The sequence below is a fragment of the Balaenoptera acutorostrata genome, chromosome 16 (assembly GCF_949987535.1).
Source record: "Balaenoptera acutorostrata chromosome 16, mBalAcu1.1, whole genome shotgun sequence".
Lineage (NCBI taxonomy): Eukaryota > Metazoa > Chordata > Mammalia > Artiodactyla > Balaenopteridae > Balaenoptera > Balaenoptera acutorostrata.
The window spans coordinates 7664283-7685259 of record NC_080079.1 but is presented as its reverse complement, the minus strand read 5'-3'; the positions used below and the strand labels follow the sequence as shown (position 1 = coordinate 7685259).

The 20977-nt window shown below is 54.7% G+C and overlaps 1 protein-coding gene across 2 annotated transcripts in view; it reads right to left on the bottom strand.

Annotated features, from left to right (window-relative positions):
* FAM53B (family with sequence similarity 53 member B) overlaps positions 1 to 20977 on the bottom strand; it is a 122894-nt gene that overhangs the window by 59754 nt on the left and 42163 nt on the right. For both annotated transcript variants that reach the window (XM_057531499.1, XM_057531498.1), the window contains exons 3-4: positions 17689 to 17743; positions 2355 to 3133 (exon numbers count right to left, since the gene is read on the bottom strand). In XM_057531499.1, coding sequence (XP_057387482.1) covers positions 2355 to 3133; positions 17689 to 17743 — 834 coding nt within the window. The remainder of the gene's footprint in view (positions 1 to 2354; positions 3134 to 17688; positions 17744 to 20977) is intronic.

Genomic DNA, 20977 nt, shown 5'->3' with positions numbered 1-20977 from the left:
GTATAAAGCAAGATCAAAAGACCCACGAGAGAGAGTCTGCGATCCGGCTGCAGGAAAGGGTAGCAGGACACAGAGAGCAGCGCTGACCCTCGGCACAAGCCAGCCTTCCTACCGTCGTGCAGACCCGCTCGCTTCCCGGCAGCTACAGATGCGGGTAAGAGCACGCGGAGGCCAGGGTCTGGGGGCAGTAAGTCCTGCACCAACCGCTGTCTGGCTGTGAGCAGGTCCCCGCCTCCCTCCCCCAGCAACAACACCACTCACAGAGTGCCGGCTGCAGGGCCCCACATGCTCCAGGCTGCATCCAGGGCTCTTCAAATGCATAGAGGTGGCCCTGGGCCTGGCTTTCAAGGCTCCCAGAGGAGGAAGGCCCACCTCCCGAGGCCATGAATCATCCGGTGGGGGAGCCGAAGCAGGCGGCGCCCCAGGGGAAGAGGGCTGGCTGGGTCTAGAGGCTTGATGGGGGGCGGCTCAGGGCCCATCTATCCCCAGGGCTCTGGCCGCAGCCCCTCGGCCCACGCGCTTCCCAGGGGCCCCTTCTCTGCTTTCCCGGGACCCTGCCCTCTCCAGGCCTTGGCTGGGGAAAGACAGGCAGAATGAGGGCAGACTCCTGCGGACCTTGGAGGGCTGCCTGGAGCCAGGGAAGCAGTCCATACATCTGGGCACAGTCCCACCGGGAGAAATATCTTTAAATGGTTTCTACCCAAGTGAGGACGGGAAATGTCTCCAGTGATGCCAGTGGTGTTATTCCAACCTGTGGCTAGTAAAATACAATTACACCTGTACGTTATTTTTATGACCTATCTAGCTTATTAGCTAATAAAATAAGCTCAGCATTAAAAATTTAACTGCAGCCATTTATCGTACCCACAACTCAGGGCTCTGGGTTTCCTTCAGCAGTCACCCAAATCTGTTACCTTTCCAGCCTTTTTACCTATTTACATTTCTCCAGGAAGGAAAATTCCACCTGCCTGTCCAACTTGAATGAATGTGTTCAATCGTTGTCTACCTTGGACACCCCTGGAGAGGCGCTGGGAGGAAGGGAAACTGACCATGAAGGCAGGGTCTGGGCTCTTGGACAAAGGTGGCCAGAAAGGCTGGACTCAGGGGTCACGTGGGTGGTCTAGACCAGAGATACCTGCACCTCTTCTTTTGGGGGGACCTCTAGGCTTGGAGGGAGAACTAGAAGAGAAGGAAACGCCAAAACAGAAGCTGTATTTTCTTTCTGAAATGAAAGGAGGCCCGGCTGAAAAAGCAGCACTGGCCACTGAAGGAAGGCAGTGGTGCCCACCTGGGAAGGGGTGGACACGACAAGCCTGCCTGCACAGACGTGGCCATACGCTCACGAGCGAGGCCAACCTCTCACCGCCAAGCTAGTCCCCACTCCCTCAAGCCCAGCCGTGACAGGTGCTCACATAACAAGACTAGAAAAGATAATGCTCAAACCGTGGCTCTGAGCACCTGAGGAACCCCTGAACACAGAACCTAGAGCGCCGCATTCTACCCACCACACCCATCTGTCCTCGAGTGGGCAGGTGGTCACAAGGACCAGCCCTGCTCCCTGGGCCTCACTGTCACGCTCTGATCCTTGGGACCCCGCAGTGAGAACCAAACGCAGGCGGCGCTCAGGCTTGGAGACTGTCCTGATAATGGTGTATTAACTCCAAGTTCATCTCATTCAAACCCATACCCAAGATCAGTGTTAGCACGAGGCAGGGCTCTGAGACTCGGAGGATAAAGCACAAGTGACAGGGGTGTGTGGCCAGAGGCCTCGCCTACAGTGAACAGCAAGGATGATTACACAGGTGGCACAGAGCAGAGTGACCACAATTTCTTGATGGTCTCACACTGTTGGCAGTTTAATCAAAAGAATAAGTGCCTCCCCCCATTTCTCGTTCTTTAAAACTATCACCCACGGCCCTGATCTCAGGATCAGCATGATCCGAGAGACACGGAATCCCGGCCTGTGCCAGCAGTTCCTACGGCGGCTGCAGGGATGGGCTCCTGGGAGAGGCTCCAGAAAGTGCCAGGAGGGGGACCACCAGTGTCTGGTGATGCTGGACTGCCCGACACCCTGCCTCTCATCATCTGTCTGTTCCTGTACCACTAGCACGTGTGCAGAGGGAAAGAGCATTTCTGATTTTAAATGGAAAGAAATAGATGTTTAAAAAAAAAACAAAAAAAACCAGGGGGCTTGATTTCATCTTTCACTGTATAGAATTTTAAAAACGAGGAAATAAACCCACTTGCTGGGCATTTCCGACACTGGCACCCTGCAGTTGCCCGGGATGGGCCAGGAGCCGTGGCGGCCCCGGAAAGCACCTGGTTGCTTCTGCAGCGCCTTCTGGGGCTCTTACCTGCGCCATCTTGGCCAGGTCCAGGGAGGGCCTCTGCTCCTGCGCCTCCTCGGGACGACGCCGCTTGACGCCGACCTTCTTGTCGTTAAGGACACACGGCTGGGAGCGGCTGCGGGAGAGCCCACTGGAGCGTCTGGCCAGCTCCGGCGTCGAGGCAGGGGTGCTGCTGGCTGAGGGGGGACAGTACTCCGCAAAGGAGAACTGCTCGTGCGAGCAGGAGAGGGACCGCTGCATGTCCAGTCGGGCCCCGCCCACGGGGCTTGGGTCAGGGCCCCAGATGTCGCCTGCCTGTCTGCAGGTGGCCGAGCCCGGCGCCCCCTGGCAGGGCTGACCGCCAAATCGGGGGTGAAGTCCCGCCTGGTCGTAGGGCGAGGAGAGCACGTTGGCGCGGGACGGGAGGCTGAAGCTGGAGCTCCTCTGCATGGTGCTGAAGCCGTTGGAGTAGCGCTGGACGCTGCCCCCGCTGTAACAGCGCCTCTTCTCAACAGGAGTCCAGACTTTGGACCCCAGGGGCCTCCACGACGTTCGGCAGCTGGACATCTCGTCGGAGAAGGACAGCGACCGGCACTGGCGCTTGCTGGGGGGCGCTGAGGGGTTCCCGTTGTGGTCACTGAGGCTGAGGTCTTTGATCAGGTTGGTGACCGCGCAGGCGGTCGCGGCCTCCCGGTGCCACAGAGCGCCGTCCTGACACTTGTCAGGCAGGCACTCCCAGATGCTGGCGCTCGGCTGGTCGATCTGAAGAGGGCACTTCCTGTCCAGGTCTCGCCATCTGTCATTTTCTGGTTCGCAAACGACAAAGAGAAACAGGATTTGAGAAGGCCTTCGTGCCAGCCCTCTACCTCCTCACCAAGAACCCGTCTTAAACAGGATGTTAGAGCCAGAAAGGCCCTTAAAAGCCATGCAGTCCAACCTCGCTTTACAGGTGAGAAACTGAGGCTCAGAGAGGGGACAGGAGTCCCACGGTGCTCAGCCAGAAGCAGAGCAAGGTCTAGGATCCAGGCAGCCCCCAGGACGCCTGAGACGGTTTCCTCTCCAACATACCGTACTGCCTCCCAGGAAAGTCCAAAGCACTACTGTTCACCCCAAAGGCTCCTCATTTTCTAGAAGGGAAACTGACTTGCCTCACCCTTGCCCTGGCCGGCAGCAGAGTGGGGGCAACGTGTCTGTTACGTCCCGCCTTAGGGCTCTGCTGCTCTGGGGCTGGGACTCGACGCCCTGGCGGGAAGACCACAGCCAAAGATGAGTCTGTCAGAACTTCAGAGGGGCTGGAGGCGCTGCCGGGTTAGTGCATCTGAATTCCATCCTTAAAATACTTGCTGACAATGGAAACTGGACATTTCATGGATTTACATCCCTTCCACCAAAATGTTCCACAACCAACAACATTAGCTGCCAATCACTGAGGACTTTCCTTGTGTTCACTTGCTCTCTGGCTGAAATCGAGGACAAAGTGGCTAAAATCTATAGAAGTAAGTCTTGGGCTACAGAGACGTAAGGGTACAATTTCAGCTTACACATTCGGGTCTCTCCTTGAAGGCATGGATAAACAAGCTAACCCTGCTAGGAAATGGAGACTTTTGCACTTGAACCCTTACTTTAGAGAAATATTCAAGAACTATTTGTCAGTTTTCTACTATGGAATCAGGCACTGTGCTGAGAATTTTAGGAGAACAAACTTGACACAGTTCTTGTATTCAAGTTCACAATACAAAAGCAAAGTTAAGAAATACGCTGTGCTGGGCTTCCCTGGTGGCGCAGTGGTTGAGAATCTGCCTGCCAATGCAGGGGACACGGGTTCGAGCCCTGGTCTGGGAAGATCCCACATGCCACGGAGCAACGGGGCCCGTGAGCCACAATTACTGAGCCTGCGCGTCTGGAGCCTGTGCTCCGCAACGAGAGAGGCCGTGATGGTGAGAGGCCCGCGCACCGCGATGAAGAGTGGTCCCCACTTGCCGCAACTAGAGAAAGCCCTCGCACAGAAACGAAGACTCAACACAGTCATAAATAAATAAATAAATAAATAAATAAAAAGGGTTTAAACCCTCTTTAAAAAAAAAAAAAAAAAAAGAAATACGCTGTGCTGCCAGGGGTCAACATGCTACCACGTTTCTATGTTTTTCTAATCTACACATATTTATAAACTGTGCAAATGTGAATATGGAGAGAAGTATGGCTGAGTCAGTCAGTAGAAGGAGAGAAGTAAAATCTGAAATGATAGTCAGTAGCTATTTCACACACACTGATTCTCAGCACTGCAATCAGTTACTGCACATCCACCGTGGGTGGTGTAAGCCCGCACAGTGCCCTGCACGGCTACCACTGCTGCCCAGATGGGGAGACCCAGGCTTGGGGGGGTTGAGTAAGTGGCCCCAAGCCACACACCTAACAAGTGACGAGATGCAGGCCCAGGCTGACCCAACCCAAAGCCCTTTGCTCTTTTCGCTACACGGCAGCACTGAGGGAACCACAAGGCAGTCTGACCTTGGCCCTGCCCTCAAGGAGTTTACTAGTCGTTCAAGATGAGCCATCACTCAGAAAATTGTGACGTCCTTGCTCCAGGCAGCAAGGACTGTAGGACCATCTTCTCTACCAGTGGCCATTTCTCAAAGGGCCCCGAGAGACACACCTAAGGAACTCACTCCATGCTGAGTGCCACAAGCAGCAACTACTGGACAGGTTCAAAGGGAATGACCAGTGAGGCCCAAAAGGAGCTTCACGAGCCAAAGGAAAAGCCAGATCAGGGCTAAACGTGACGCTGCCTCCTCCAGGGCACCCTGTGCACCCATGAGACGCAGAGCCTGAGGCGCTGGGACCCTGGACAGGGGACATGGCGGGAATCGTCCAGAGGCTGTTCCCACAGGAGGGCCTTAGAAGGTGGAGAGGCAGGAGAGAGATCTGCCAAGTTAGGCCAGCTGGGAACAAAGCAGGACTGACGCTAAACATCCAGTTCAACTCATCCCTGAAATCTGCCCGGGCCCTGACACATGGCAAGTCTCGATACGTGTTCCTGTAACTTAATCATTACTAAAAACTGACAAATCATTACTAAAAATTATCTTTTTGCAAATAGCATTTATGTTGTTCAAAATAGGTCCTCACTACCTACCACTCCTCAAATATTCACCATTCTTTTTTTTTTGGCCACACCGTGCAGCACGTGGGATCTTAGTTCCCCAACCAGGGATCAAACCCACGCCCCCTGCAGTGGAAGCGCAGAATCTTACGCACTGGACCGCCAGGGAAGTCCCTCACCATTCTTTTAAAAGAGTTTCAATTTGACATCTGTCAGCAGTTGTTAAGTTCAGTAAACTAATACTAGAGTAAAATGTTTAAAAATACAAACTAACCTTGACTGAGTCACGACAATCTCTGATTTAGAAGAAGAAAAGTTATCCTCAGAAACAAGTGGAGATTTATGTATGATGATGTTCTTCAAAGTGATATGAGTGATGGCAAAATGGTAAACACAACTAAAACGTTCTACAGTAGGGGGCTGGTTAAATAAAGTACCAAGGAATACCATGGAGCATGAAAAAAGCAGTTTCAAAGAATATTAATGATGTGGAGAAATGCTAATGATGCAATACTAAGCATAAAGAAACAGGATACAAAACTGTATAGACAGCGTGATTCCTATTTAGTGAAATACATATGTTATATGGGAAGATAAAAAGGAAATAAACGAAAATGTTCACAGTTGATTGGCAGAGAGCTAGTTGATTTTTCTCATTTTTGTTTCCCTGGAGCTTCTACGTTTTCTACAAGGACAAATATGTGGAGGACCAGGGCCTATGACCCCATCCTCCTCTGGGTTTGCTCCTTTGGTCTTTTAGGAAGTTCCCATCAAACAATGCTCGCCACCGACTCCCCTTCTGGGACAAGGCATTGAGGTGCCACATGGGCCACAAATGCGGTCGATGAGGAAGGAACCAAGGACCCAACCGAGGGCAGTGAGGGCCCCAAGATGGCACCAGAGTGGCCCCAACTTAAGGAGCCTAGAGCCCACTGGAGACGGTCTCTGTCCCAGGCCTTGGGAAACCTGGGAAATTAAAAGAGATTGGGCCTATCCTCAGAAGATACCACTTTCTGTTCCATTTTTCTTTCACTGCCCTGGAATTTTCCCCATCTCTAGGGAGATAGTGAGACAAAGGGCAAGTGGAAGCCAGTTAAGCATGAACATCCTGTCTCTCCACTGGCTACCTTGTGATCTTGGTGCTTCCTAACTCGGGCCTCCCTACTCCAGTCCCATTTCCTTTCTGCCCCCAGAGAACTTTCTGAGGCCCGCACATGTCGTGGGCCCCGTCCACTCGTGTTCTCCCCAGTAGGCCCTGTGCTCCAGGCACGCCGGACTTCCTGTGACAGCAGAAGTCAGACAAGAGTCAGGGAGAGCCAAGATCATCCTTGAAAACCCCTGAAACAGCCCATAAAGCCCACTCCTCCTGGTTTTGTGTACAAAGCCCTGAAGAGTACATAAAACTAAAGTTTAATAAATCGATTGCAGGAAGGAGCACAGGTGGCATCTCTTGCAGAGGGGTGTGCATTCGACTTGTTTTGCGGTTTAACTATCAAATCCCCAGTGGGAACTGGGGTTGGATGGCTAACTCTCGCGTGCTCCTACCTGCCTACAGGAACTACCTGTCTCTGTTTTTTTTTTTTTTTTTTTTTAAGGATTTTCTTATTTATTTATTTATTTATTTATTTTTTATTTTTGGCTGTGTTGGGTCTTCGGTTCGTGCGAGGGCTTTCTCCAGTTGCGGCAAGCGGGGGCCACTCTTCATCGCGGTGCGGGGACCGCCCTTCATCGCGGTGCGCGGGCCTTTCTCTATCGCGGCCCCTCCCGTCGCGGGGCACAGGCTCCAGACGCGCAGGCTCAGCAATTGTGGCTCACGGGCCCAGCTGCTCCGCGGCATGTGGGATCCTCCCAGACCAGGGCTCGAACCCGTGTCCCCTGCATCAGCAGGCAGACTCTCAACCACTGCGCCACCAGGGAAGCCCCCTGTCTCTGTTTTGAAGAGTAAGCCTCTATTGACCTTAATACATAGATGTCTTTGTTGCAGGGAGGAGTAAAAGAGTCAGTTCTCAACTCAATCCACCGGTTAAATGCGGGTACAGCGCGACCGCCGTGGACCTGCAGCTTCCCCTCCCACGTGAGCTCTTCCATGCCTTCACACCTTTGCAGAGACCTGCACCAGTCTCTTACTTCCCATTTCAGAGCCAACTCAAACATCACCTCCTCTGCAGATACGCCCTCCCATACAAGCCCTTGGGCACCTGCAGCTTTTTGCCTAGACTTTCAATCACGTGACTCATGTTAAGTGAACTTTAATGATCTGTTCACGTGTCTATGTCATCTATTGAGCTAGAAGTTCTGGAGCACAGTCCCAGCATGACCCTCCCATGCCCAGCACACAGCTTGGCACACAGCAGACCTCAGCCGGTGGTGGGTGGAAGAAGGAGGGTATGATGAAGTGCAGATAAAAACTACAGAGCAGACCATGGGTGTTCACTTGGTCTCACTTATCCTCTGTCCCTGGCACAGGTAACTGTTCCTTGGCCAGGCAGGTCCCACCTGGGCTGTGCCTTGAACTCCCCACCCCACCACGGCCAGGGATGGTTGTGTATGAACTAGCCAGGACACTGGCTGGCACCGCAATAGCTAAGATACTTTGAAAACACGAAGCACTGCCCGATACTGAGCACTGCTACTGTGTGTCAACACCAGCCAGGTGGCCACTTGTTCTGTCTGCGGAGCAGACAATATTTTAATTGTTTCTATCTTTATCGCTTCACGAAGTACAATATAAGAAAAGTAAAAACAATCGAGGCTATGTTTAGCCCTTGTGTTTTCCCCCTTCGCTCAGGGAACAGAAGGCGATTTGTTGGGTCAGGTCACCAGACAAAAGAAACAGGAATAGAAGCTAATTTTTCATGGCAAACCGCCCTGAGCGTTAGGCCCAACGTCACGGTGTACAAAAGGCCTCGGTTCAGCTCCAAGGAGAGGATACTGGACACCCCCGCCCCTCCATTCAATACCACTTCTGCACAAACAACTATAACTCTTCCAGAAGTGACAATGGCCATGGACGTGGGGATTCCACTGAGCAGGGCTCACTTGGTGTGGTGGGAAGGGTGTGGACTTGGGTTCGAGCCTCAGCTCTGCAAGTGACTTAATCTCTCAGAGCCTCCGTTTCTTCATCTATAAAACGAGGGGACTGGTGATGACCACCCTGCAGAGCTGTTCTGAGAACTAAAGAGTTGCCTCGCACAGGGCCCGCGAGGACGGAACAGGCTCTCGAGACGGCAGCCGTGACTGTGACCACACTGCAGAAGGCTGGGACGGCTGAGCCTCGGCCCTTCTGCAACCGGGGACCCATCTCTGTGGGGTCTGGTTGGAACGGGAACCTGGACGCGCTGCACGAGGATGTCTCAAAGTGTGGTTTCAGGACCACCTGCAGGGGCATCCCCTGGGTTGTTAAAATGCAGATTCCCAGGCCCAGATTCTGATACACAGAATCTCTAGGGGTAGAAGCCTGCATTTTAATAAACTCCCCAGGTTATTTTAACACGAAGCTGTTGAGAACCGCTGCTCTGGACTGCAGGCTACACAGGGGCCTGGGTTCTCACACACCTCTGCAGCAGTCCAGTCAGACCACCCAGACACACCAGGAAGCTTCTGCAGGGTTGACCATCCCAGTCTCTAAAAATCTGGACTTAGAACGTCATTGAACACTGGCGTTCTGGTGTTTGTTTTGCTTGGGGCCAACAACAGAAAGTAGAATTACGGAGAAGGAGGACTCCGCCCTTCAAGTTCCTCAAGGTCCCTTCTCACAGGAGGGGGTGGGGACCCCGAGCTGCAGGGCATGTTCTGGATGGAGGGCCGGTGGGAAAGGCCCAAGAGGCCCACCATTCACGTGAAGGGGATAGCGTGAGCCCCCCTCCCGCCGAGACACACCGTGGCCTAGAGCTTCTCAGGGAGGTTCCCAGCACCACGCCTCCAGCAGACGGGGCACAGCCCCGGGACACAGGGCCACTCAGGCTCTCAGCAAGCCCCCCTGACTTCAACCCTCAGGAGCAGCTAAAGCTCCTCCACTTCCCTGCCGAGCCTGCCTTCACAAGGCTGAGGTCACACACAGGAGCGGCACCAGCGCACACGGCACTCTTCCCACGGATGTGGGGCAAACTATGCAAAACACACGAGCCACGTAAGCATCTAGCTCTCTGGCAGATGGCCTGACTAGGTGGCCTCCACGGTGCCTGTCCAAGCCGAGGCGCCACGACCGAGCCTGACACTCCCCGAGGCACAGAAGCCGACGGGCACACATGTGGGGGCAGGAGCTCAGACCCCCCAGCCGCATCACAGGCTTTGGTCCTGAAGCCGCCCCCTGACGAAGGAGGGCAGAAGGCTGCTGGGTGTGCAGATCCAGAGCTCAGAGAAAGAAAACACCCAGAGGAACACAAATAGCATCTGACCTCAAATGTTCTTGTTTCCATTTCTGCCCTTAAACTTGAAGGGAGATTCCCAGGGGCCCAGGTTCTGAGTGGACTGCAAGCCTTCTTACGTTCAGAAGACAGAGGATATTTACAGCCTTGGATATCTTTATCCTGTGTTTAGAGGCTGCCTTATGGTGACATAACCACAGCAGCATGTGGTTTCTAGAAAAGGTTAAACACCTGAAGCACAGACCCGAGGTACAGAAGGTTCTTGCCGCTGCCCGGGCTGGGGCAGCAGGCCTGTCAGATCAAGGCCAGCTGACTCATTCCTGGATTTCACACCTGTCTATTGTGCTGACATCAGTCTCCTGCCCTGCCCCGCCCTGCCCTGTGGGTTGGGCTGTGCTAACTTGGCCTCAGGGCTGCAAGGACTCTATGCTTGATTTGGGGGTAGAAGCTCACCAACCCTTTCAAGGGGAAACTCAAGAGAATTGAGGTGTCTCTCTGAAACCAGCTTTATTAAACCGGTCTTATGAAAAGAACACAGGTGGAAAAACATACAGGGCAACGACAGGAGCTATCCCTCAATGGCATCATCTACTCTTAAATGAACTTTTAGAGGCCCTGGCCCACGGGAGCGCCTCTTTCCCTGTATCACCAGAATGGAGACTCAATTCAGAGCTGTGTCAGAAAGAAAAGGTTCCTGGGCTCTGCCCACCCAAGCTTCAGCCTCTGGTTGTGCTCCCTCACCTGCAATAAGTCATAAAATGTCAGCGGCGTTTTGGGCTCAGGGACAACAACAACGCAGGATGCCAAGCTCCTCAGCCAAGGCCTGAGGACAAGGGACAAGGATGGCTGGAGACAACTAACGCCCACTGGTCCCGCCAAGTGGAAGGCTGGCTCAAGGGGCGCTGCGAGATGCCCGAGAGGCTGGTGGGTTCGGAGTGGTCACTGGGGCCCTGCCGTCACCAGCCAGGTTGGGGTGGCGCACGGCAGCTGCCACTGCTTCTGGGAAGTCTTTGCTCTCACAAAAAGAGGCCCAGTGGGATCCCCAGACAGTGCAGAGGTGTAAATAAAACCCTCCAGACTGGCCACTGGGAGCGTGGGCCTCAGCCTCCCAGTCTGTAGGAGGAAGTGTGGACTAGGGCCCTGTGACGGCCCCTTTCAGCTCTGAATGGACCTCCTGCTCCATCCCCGACCTCCAGAGATACGCTGGGAAAAGCTAGTGGCTACAAAAACTCTGAAGAGACAGAAAGGCTGGTTTCATCCATCTCCGTCAGATTCCCACCCGGGCTGTGAGTATGCACAGAGCATGGGAAATGGGCAGCTGCCTGCGATTCATCTCTAAACCGATGTGTGCAGCAAAGCTGGGTGCCATTACACAGACCAGAAAACTGACAGCTGGGAGAGCTTTTCAGGAAACTGTCAATAAATCCACATTAACTGTTAATTAACTAACACCCCATTGGGATCCTGGCTGAAGTTGGGAAAAAGCGTGAGCACATATCCCAAGCACAGTACTCATCTTGTGGGGTATTCACAGCACTCCCCGTGTGACTGGTGGGGAAACTGAACTTCAAGACAGCATCACGTCTCACCTATGGACACACAGCTAGCAAACAGCGGCCTGCGATCCCAAGGCCGTGCTCTTGCAGTTGGGCTAGGCTGCCTCCTAACGACCATTTCTGCACGTGGAAGGCCACCTGGCGATGCACCACACTGGGGGTGCCCAAGGCCAGTCCGGCAGCTGCCAGCCCCTGTCCTCTGGCAACTCTGGGGCCCCTCTCCAGCCCATGTCAGACCAGCACGGGTGAGACAGCTGCCTGGGAGGCTCCCTTGCCGCTGTAAACAGCCATCGTGTGCTAACTACACTTTGCACCTACTTCCATTCTGTACATCATTCCAGAAACACCGTCTGAAACCAATAAATAGTGCAAGGAAAAACTGAAAGCGCTCTGTATGGACAAACCTTACACTATTTTAGAGATGGAAAGATCACACCTATGACCACAATAAATAAAAATAGTCACTAAAAGTAAGTTTTTAAAAATCATGCATAGGGGCTTCCCTGGTGGCGCAGTGGTTAAGAATCCACCTGCCAATGCAGGGGACACGGGTTCAAGCCCTGGTCCGGGAAGATCCCATATGCCGTGGAGCAACTAAGCCCGTGTGCCACAACTACTGAGCCTGCGCTCTAGAGCCCGCGTGAGCCACAGCTACTGAAGCCCACAAGCCTAGAGCCCGTGCTCCACAACAAGAGAAGCCACCGCCATGAGAAGCCCGCGCACCGCAACAAAGAGTAGCCCCCGCTCTCCACAACTAGAGAAAGCCCATGCGCAGCAATGAAGACCTAACGCAGCCAAAAAAAAATCATGCATATGCACTTTTGGTTATGGATATACTAGCCTGTTTTGGTTAATAATCAGTTTCTTACAGGAGACCCTGGTCCAGTGATGACATGCAGCATGGCCATGTCTGAGAGACGGAAAAAGCCGCAGAGACCAGAAATTCTGGCTGTGTTATCACTGTTGTTCATTTTGTTTCAGTCATGTGTGTGTTTGTTCTCGGAAACCTAAAATGCTCAGCCTCTGAATGCTGGCTTCTTCCTGCATGGTGCAATCACATCCCACTTTCAGTGACAAACAGCGGTGGAGTGAAAAGACCAAAAGCTACCAAATCTCAAAGTGATATCTTTTCAACCTGCACAGCTCAACACAGCCAAATGACTCACCCGTAGAAATTAGTACAGAGGGTGCCCCCGGGAGAAACCCTTTTATGCACAGAGCAGACTTTAACAGCCAAGTCATTAAACACAGAAAATAAGGGCTTATAATTAAAACGCTGACAAACCTGAACCAGAGTGGCACAAGCAGGGCTGCTATCATATTTTTACAATAATTCCTTTTTATACATAATGTATGACCCTTCTGCTCAAGTTTCCTCTATGTTCTTTGCCTGTGGAGTAATTTACATTAATAAATAATTTATTACCATAACTCCTAAAGTAATTATGGGTTTCCGCCCAATTTTCTTTTTTTTTTTTAGCATCTGAATTGTTTTGTTTTCTGTCCACTGACTTGTATTTACACAACTTTTCCCAGTGGCCTTTCAGATAATTGGTGTCGCATGCACTTTCTCACGTTATTTGATTTCCGGTCTTCTCCTGGCCTGAGCGCGGAGGAAAATGGAGTGTGTAGTGTCCAGTGTCCCTGCAACACGGAACTCATTCAAGGGGTGCAATTAGCCAAGGCGAGGGTGGTGAGTGGAGGCCCCTCTCACCCCCCCCACTTGCCCTGTTTCACCAAAAGAGATTCAACTAGTATACGTGTGACCCTGGGTTAGCGTGAAGAAGCATCTCCCACGGCAAACGCTGGAGGAGCCCGAGGCAGGGAGCCGCGCGCTGAGGCTGCCCGGGCAGCCCCCGCCTTCCCCAGCACAGAAAGGTCTCTCGGGAGCAGCCAGGCCCCTGTCCACACCCACTAGAAGTCACGGCCAGGAATGGGGGTTGGCTCGCCTCTCAGACCAGCTAACCGGTGGGCGGGCCACACCCATGAGACTGCCACCTGACCAAGGTTTCCTGTGTCAAGAACGCAATAACCGGGCAGACATGGCTCTTCCCCAGAGAAGCTGGTTGCAGAGGAAATTCCAGTTCAGCACAGGTGTGCTGAGGACGGTCTGGGAGGTGAGAAAAGAAACCAAGAGGCACAGCACCGTCTCTGCTAGAAGGGGCCCTGCGGTAACCAGGCTGGGCGGGCAGCCTGATGATGGGCACCCAGCCCCGGCCGGCTGGTGGCCTGGCTCCACTCTGCCCTGCTTCTCTCATCCACACTTCACACTGCCTTTGTCCCCCCGGAGCACCACTTTGGAAAAAAACAAAATCACTTCTTTGTATCAAGTCCCCAAACTTGGGGCACGGGGCGGGGGGGAGAGACAAGGGTGGGGAGGGGCCTGTAATCCAGCTCACAGTAACTGAGCATGAAGTACTTCAAAACAAAACATTGTTGTGAGCGCCGATTATATTAGTAAAGCATTTTATCTCAGTGGGTGCAGAGGAGGCTGAGCTACTTGCAAGGGTGGCTTTTTAAGAGGAAGCAAACAGGCACTCCCTACCCGGATACACTTGCCTGGTTTTCCTTAAGAGCATTTATGAAACTCTAACTCATCCTGGTGTCCAGCTAGGACCCTTGCATGGGGGCTTAGGAGGGAAATGCCCCGAGTCACAGGGCCAAGCTGTCCTCAGCTCTCACGGGAGAATTCCACTGATCAGGGCCAGAACGTGAGTCCTTTTTCTTCAGGAGACAGGCAGGGGGTTTTGGTGATTATAATACTATGATTTTTTGTTTTTTTTTTGGGGCTGCATTGGGTCTTCATTGCTGTTCGCAGGCTTTCTCTAGTTATAGCAAGCAGGGGCTACTACTCTTCTTTGCGGTACGCGGGCTTCTCATTGCAGTGGCTCCTCTTGTTGCAGAGCATGGGCTCTAGGCGCGCAGGCTCAGTAGTTGTGGCTCATGGGCTCAGTAGTTGCCGCACGTGGGCCCCTGAGTGCACAGGTTTCGGTAGTTGTGGCGCGTGGACTCAGTAGTTGCGGCTCACAGGCTCTAGAAAGCAGGCTCAGTAGTTGTGGGGCATGGGCTTAGTTGCTCCGTGGCGTGTGGGATCTTCCCCGACCAGGGCTCGAACCCGTGTCCCCTGCATTGGCCAGCGGATCCTTAACCACTGCGCCACCAGGGAAGCCCCAGAGCTATGATGCGTTATCTTTGCTGAGCATTGTCCATCCCAGGAAGGGCCCAAAACCCTCTGGAAAAGTCTGGCTGGACCCACTGGGTGTCCTCTTCCCTGCTACGGAAAAGCAGGCACAGCTAAGATGAAGTCTCACTGCTACTCAGGTCACAGGGCGAGGCCACACCTTGAGTCCCGGGTTCACTGGGCTGAAGCAGCCACCGGAGTCTCCACGAGCACACAGCCTGGAAGGCCTTGGACCGCTGACATTCCCGCCTCAGCAAGTGCAGGAAAGGGATGGAGGTGGGAGGGGCTGAGCCGGCACCTCCTGGGTGCCACTGTCTCTTTAAATCCCACAAACACCTGCCACGTGCAGGATGAGGAAAGTGAGGTTCAGGAAGATGCGCTACAGGCCTACAGCGCCGAGAGCCCGCTTCAGGCGCCTATCGGGCAAGTCGGCCTAATCCACGGGAATCCACTGCTCCCTGGCCTTCCTCCTCCGCCAGATAGAAACCCCCTCGAGGGCAGGGGTTGATTCGCTCTATCCCCGCCCCAAGCGCCTGACACAGAGGAGGTATTCAATAAATACCTACCAGAACAAGCCACTGAAACGAACTGTGGTGAACTTTTCTAAAAGCCCTGGTAGTGCGTGCTGTCAGGTGGGTCAGGGTCTCCCGAACCAAGAAGGGGCTGAGAACAGAAAGATGAGCACGTGGGAGAGAGAGAAACCGAGGAGAGGGTGGGGGTAACTGCGCAGACCCCCCAGAGTGGCTGCCCCACTGCCCCTCCACTGCCTGGCGGTGCCCTAGTGCCAGCCGGCAGAGCAGGAGGGGGACAGACCCCACGGAAGGGAAGAGCCCGAGGGCGAGGGGAGCACTGCAGAGCCCCTCCTGAAGAGCCACCCGGCAAACCAGAGCCTGGAGGCGCGGCAGCACAGGCCGTCCTGGAAAGCCCGGGCCAGAGAGAGGCCCCCCCCCACCGCCCCCAGTGAAAAGCAGGCCTCTGGGCTCTGCGGGCTCAGACCAACTCTGCTGGGAATCTGGGAAAAGGCCTCTCTCACACGCCTCCGCCTTGGTCCCTGGGCCTGAGCATCTTCCCCCGCAAGGGCGACTCTCACTCACACCCCCTCCCCACGGAGGCCAAGGTGGTCCCTTTGGGCATGCAGGCCCCCTGCAGGAGCAGGATTCTCACTTTAGGCCTCAGCCCTCTTCTCCACCTATTGTGTATGGAGCTGACGCTGTGCCAACCTCCTTACAAACGTCTCAGAGTGCTCAAGGCGCGCCTACGAGGCAAGTGCTGTCCTAACAGCCATTTTACAGATGAGGAAACTGAGGCTTAGAAAAGGTAAATAGTTCACAGTGACTATGTGAGTGCCAACACCACCATCACGAACCCACAGGAGCTCCAACTTACTATGATGCACTTGGAGCAAAGGCCAAGGAAGCCCGATGCATGACACGGCCTTGAAATAAAGACCAACATCTCCACAGTCCAGGTCACTAGTCTGGCCCAATTCAGAGCTGATGTCCTGGCTGGGCTGAGGGGTTGGCGTGCCCAGGAGCCCCTCTCTCCTTCCTGGACACGACAGAGGAAGGCAGCCCAGCCACAGCTCAACTGTGAGTCTGACCCAGGAAGCAGGCAATGAGGCAGGCTTCTGGGCCACGTGGATGGGTCACTGAGGGTTTGTCGAAAGCCGTTAACCACCACCGAGGTGTTCAGTCAAGCCCCACGTGGGGACAGGCCTCAGAAGTGTCTCTGTCACACGAGTAAACCAAGGCCAGGTGAGCTCCCTGTTTCCACTTCCTCTGGGCGGCAGCACCAAGAGGGCCGCCCGGGGCTCTCCCACAGAGCTGTGGCTTGTGAGTGAGAAGAAAACAATCCTCACCCGCTCCGGGTCCAACTCTACCCACCTCACGAGGCCTCAGTTTCCCCAGATGTAAGTGGGCGCCCCTGCCCGCCCCCCGAAGCAGCTGCGGAGTCCAGGAGGTCCTGCACGTGAGGCGCGTGGCACAGCACCACGCTCACTGTGACACCCCCAGCACCACCCCCAGCACCACCCCCATCACCACCCCCAGCACCCACCTACGGGAACTGAGTCTAAAGAAGAAAACGCCGTGCCCAGAGGCAAAGGGCCGAGACAAAAGGCAACGGAGACTTTACATAGTCCTGCGGAGACAAACTTGAAACCCGAAAGAGAGGACCCATCGTGGAAGCCTGGTTTACAGAAACTCATGTGGCGAGGTGTCTCTGCAGGGGGCAGGAGTCCAGGGGAGAGCGCAAGGAGAAACTGCCTGATCATGCGGAGCAGGGAGAAATCAATACAGTCAATACAGTCATCTTTTTGGCCCCCTTATAAAAACGGTAATTAACACTCGCATGGGAACAGGGTACCGAGGCAACCTTTCTGGAAAGCATGTCAGAAATATGAAGCAAGAGCCTTAAAAATGAAAATGTTCCGCTCTCCAGCCTCTCTATTCCATACCTGGGAACGATCCTAAGGAATAAGCCAAAAGGCAGAGCAAGATTCAGACACTGAGTCACTGTTAAACAGAAAACAGAACAGTCCTTCTACCCAACAACCAAGAAACAGTTACATCGTTAAATACATTTTGAATCATCCACACAATGCAATACCATAGCCTCATTAAAATGCGTGGAATGGGCAATTTTAGCGCTGCGGGGAAACGATGGTAATTATTACTAAGCGAAAAAAGCGAAAAAATAATTTTGTAAATAATTTTGTACAATCGTATGTTCGTCATGGACTTGGCTACATAAAAAATGCAATGGACATAAACTACACCAAAATATTAACAGTAGTTATAACTGTGTATTGGGGCTGTGAGAGATTTTTATTTTATACGTTATACTATGGTGCATTTTCTGAATTAAAATAAAATGAACGTGATTACTTTAATAATCAGACAGAAACTCTCAGGATCACTGTTGGAGATTAGATTCGTAACCACACACCAGCGCCCGGCCCCTCAGTCAGCCGCAGCAGCCCCTGCACCACTCCAGCACTGCTGAGACCGGAACAGTTCAAACACACAGAAGAGAGTCCCCACGGCTGTTCCTTGTGCCTGCGTCCCGCAAGTGCTTTTAGCGTCTCACCTGGAGGACTCAGGCCCTCGTGGAAGGGCTAGAGAAGGACTGACTGTCCACAGCCACCTTGGTTACTCACCCATAATTCCACAAGAGAAAAGTGTCGGTCCTTGACTCATCTTCTTTGGCGTGTGCTGAAAACAACCAGAAAAGCTATCACTCTTCAAGTCATAAGAAGCACGTTTGCACATGACCCTGCACTGATCCCTTGCTAAAGTCACAATTAAAGGGGTAACGTCAGATTAGGGAAAGGAGAAAAAAGTATTAAAAGAGACATCTGCCCATAATTAGGTCTGGGCTCTTTGTCCGGAGCCTTCGGTGAGTTATGGAGTCCATCAAGTTAATGGGCTTTAAAAACACACAAGAGAGCCCCGTGACTTCTGACACTAGGGGATTTTTCCACGTGAGTGATACGGAGGAGGGTGCAGGAGGAGCTGTGATGTGAACAGTTCACCGAGCTGAGCTGGAGGCAGGCCTCCCCACAGCCCAGGCTAGGAGGACAGGGGACCTCTTCCTGTCCATGGTGACAGGAAGAACCTTGAGTGAAGGGCAGAGGCCACCTCCAGAGCCCTCCCTTCGAGACACAAGGAGAACACCTCTTCCGTCTCTGTGAAGAAGCAACGGGTAAAGCTCAGGAGCGTGGCCCTGGCTCTGCAGGCTGCTGTGCAGCCAGGAGGCCCCCCGAGGCATCCTCACGAACTGAAACAGAAACTCAAAGGTTATGTCTGGTCTCAACACATAGCTATGGCTTTTGAGCTGCTCGGCACCACATTTCCACAGTGGCGTCCCCGACCACTGTAAACACCGCGCATCTCCTCTCTAACCCCACACCTAGCCTCAGCCGAACACTGTGATCATTGGGTGAAAAGCCAGTGAGGCCTAGAAGAACCCCAAGTCCAGGCACTTGCTCCATGGCTACACAGTAACCCGAGCGTGGAACATTCCAGGGGTTCCTTGTGCTGGCCGAGGCCCAAGTCAAGAGGCCTGTTCTGACCTCTGATGAGGAGGACACCATCTGTGCCCATCGGGGCCCCAGGAAGAAGGGTCTCACTCATTCCTGCCTTCCTTCCTTCCTTCACTCATTCAGCAAATAGGTACCGGTAATTCGTTACGTGCAGGCTGTGCTGGGGTTCAGCGTGCGATGGTGCAAGAAGCTCTCAGCTCCAGAGGGGTCCGCGGTCACAGAGGGCTCTAGCTGCTGAGAGGAGCCCCAAGTGACACGGACGCGCAAGGCTACCGGTCCAAGAAGTGGGCAGGAAGCCAGGCCCTGGCTCTTTCAGGCCTGGAAGGAGGAGGGGGTGCTGACCAAGAACAGCCGGCCCACCCAGATAAGAGGGTAGCCGGTGTCTGGCAGCAGCTGCCCCACCCCTGTCCTCAGCTGCCCGAGTCAGGGACCTTTGCCCTCGGTCAGCAATGTGCTCATCCATCAGGTTATCAAGGGTCCGTCCTGACCAGTCTGGAACACGGAGGTGAAGGACGCCCGCCTCAGCCCTAAGGAAGCTCACACGTCACAGAGGCCACAGTCACACAAACCCCTGAGCTACAGAGAGTGGGACTGGAGGGAGATGGGCCAGGCCGTGGGTGCTGGGGTGCTGGAGGTCAGGGCTGGCTTCCGGGGGGCAAACACAGCTGCTTCTAAAGGACCAGAAGGAACTTAACGGGCCGGGGGGTAAGGCGGGCAGGGCCGCCCTCCTCCAGTCCCCCATCTTGGGTTTAAAACAATCCTTATGTGTTCAGGATAGGTCCCCCTCCTGGAGTCCACCCGGGGAAGTATCTGGAAAAAGTAAGAGACGGCTGCCTCTGCCTCCCTCCCAGCTCACGCCAAAGTCACTGAAGGGAGAGCGGGTGACAGACACTCAGAGCCCTGCCTCCGGGCAGCGTCACCTGCGGAAGGCAGACAGGCCCCACGGCCCAGAGAAGGTTCGGAGAGAGAGAAGCTGGGCCTGGCTGGTGCTGTCCGGGGGAGGCGGCCCCGACGCTGCAGGAGCCCCAGCGCAAAGCAGACGCCCCCCGGGAAGCCCAGACCCCGTCCCTCCCCACCCCACCGCCGCGCCTGGTGGCGAGGGGCGCCACCCAGGCTGGGAGCCCCCAGACACCCAAACCAGGACCGGGCCAGGGCAAGCAGGAGGGCGCGAGACACAGGGGCCGCGTGTCGCTGCACTGGGGCCACCGAGGAAGGCCTGGGTTTACGGACACAGCAGGAAGCAAACTGACTGCTGATGGTCAGGGGGGCACTGCTCACCGGCCCCTCCTCCCCCCACCAGGCCGCTGTGCTCCAGACAGAGGGGCAGCTGGGAGCCCTCCCAGGAATGGGGGCCGGTGAGTGGGCGCCAGAGATGCTGGGGGGGTCCATGCCCACGGACGGGAGCCACTGGGCCAGCGCGCAGGGCTCCCCGGCCCTCACTCACTCACTCATTCATTCACTTAGCGAGGACCTGTCTGCGTTTGCCGCAGACCCGCTCACCAGGCTGGAGAACACACGCTCGGAACGACTGCTTCTCCTGCCCCACACCGCCCGGCTCGAGCCCCACCACCCTCCACCGAGGGACCAAACGAACCCCCGACCTGGTCCCCGCCCTGCGCCCCGGCCCGTCCTCCATCCTCCATCCTCCACACAGACCCAGGGGACCAGGCCACGTGGCTGCTCTGCTCACAACCCTCCAACCACTCCCCACAGCAACCGGGTTGAAACCCGGCTGCGCCCCTTCCTCGCAGCCCACCAGAGCCAAACCTCCGTCCATCCCGGCCTCACTCACGCAGCTCGGGACCGGCCCAGCTCGCTGCCGCCTCAGGGTTTTTGCTCTGCGGCTGGTTCCTGTCACGTGGCCTCCTTGGCGGCCTTCCCCGACCATCCCGGCCGAAAGCTGCCCTCCCCACCCGCGCTTTTCTCCACGTGGCCTTGTTTAACGCTTTCCCCGTGTGCACGAGTTCATCTGTTTCTCTGCTCATGCTCCACTCCCCCCAAAATCAAGCTTCTCGAGGCTGCTGTCCTGTCTCCGATATTCCCGGCACAGAGCAGGCGCCACGTGACTCTCTGCTGACCGACTGCTATGCCCACCTGTCAGCCCAAGCTTGTCTTGCTCTTGCTGCCACACGCCTGGCGAATGCAGGGCAGACAGAAAAGGATTTTCACTGGACAGGATCTGCTGCCTCCCAAACTCTCTGGGCTTGTGCCAAGTCAAAACTCAGCGGAGAAGGGGGGAGAGCACCAAAGTTGGGGTCGACCCCCGGGCCGCCCAGGCTCCCCACGCAGCCTCTGACTCTGCACCCAGGGGCACACGTGGACGGGCCATCCCTCGCACGGAGATCTTACAACTCGAAGGAACACCTTCTCCGTGTCCCCTGGCTTGGGTAAGCCCCACGACCGC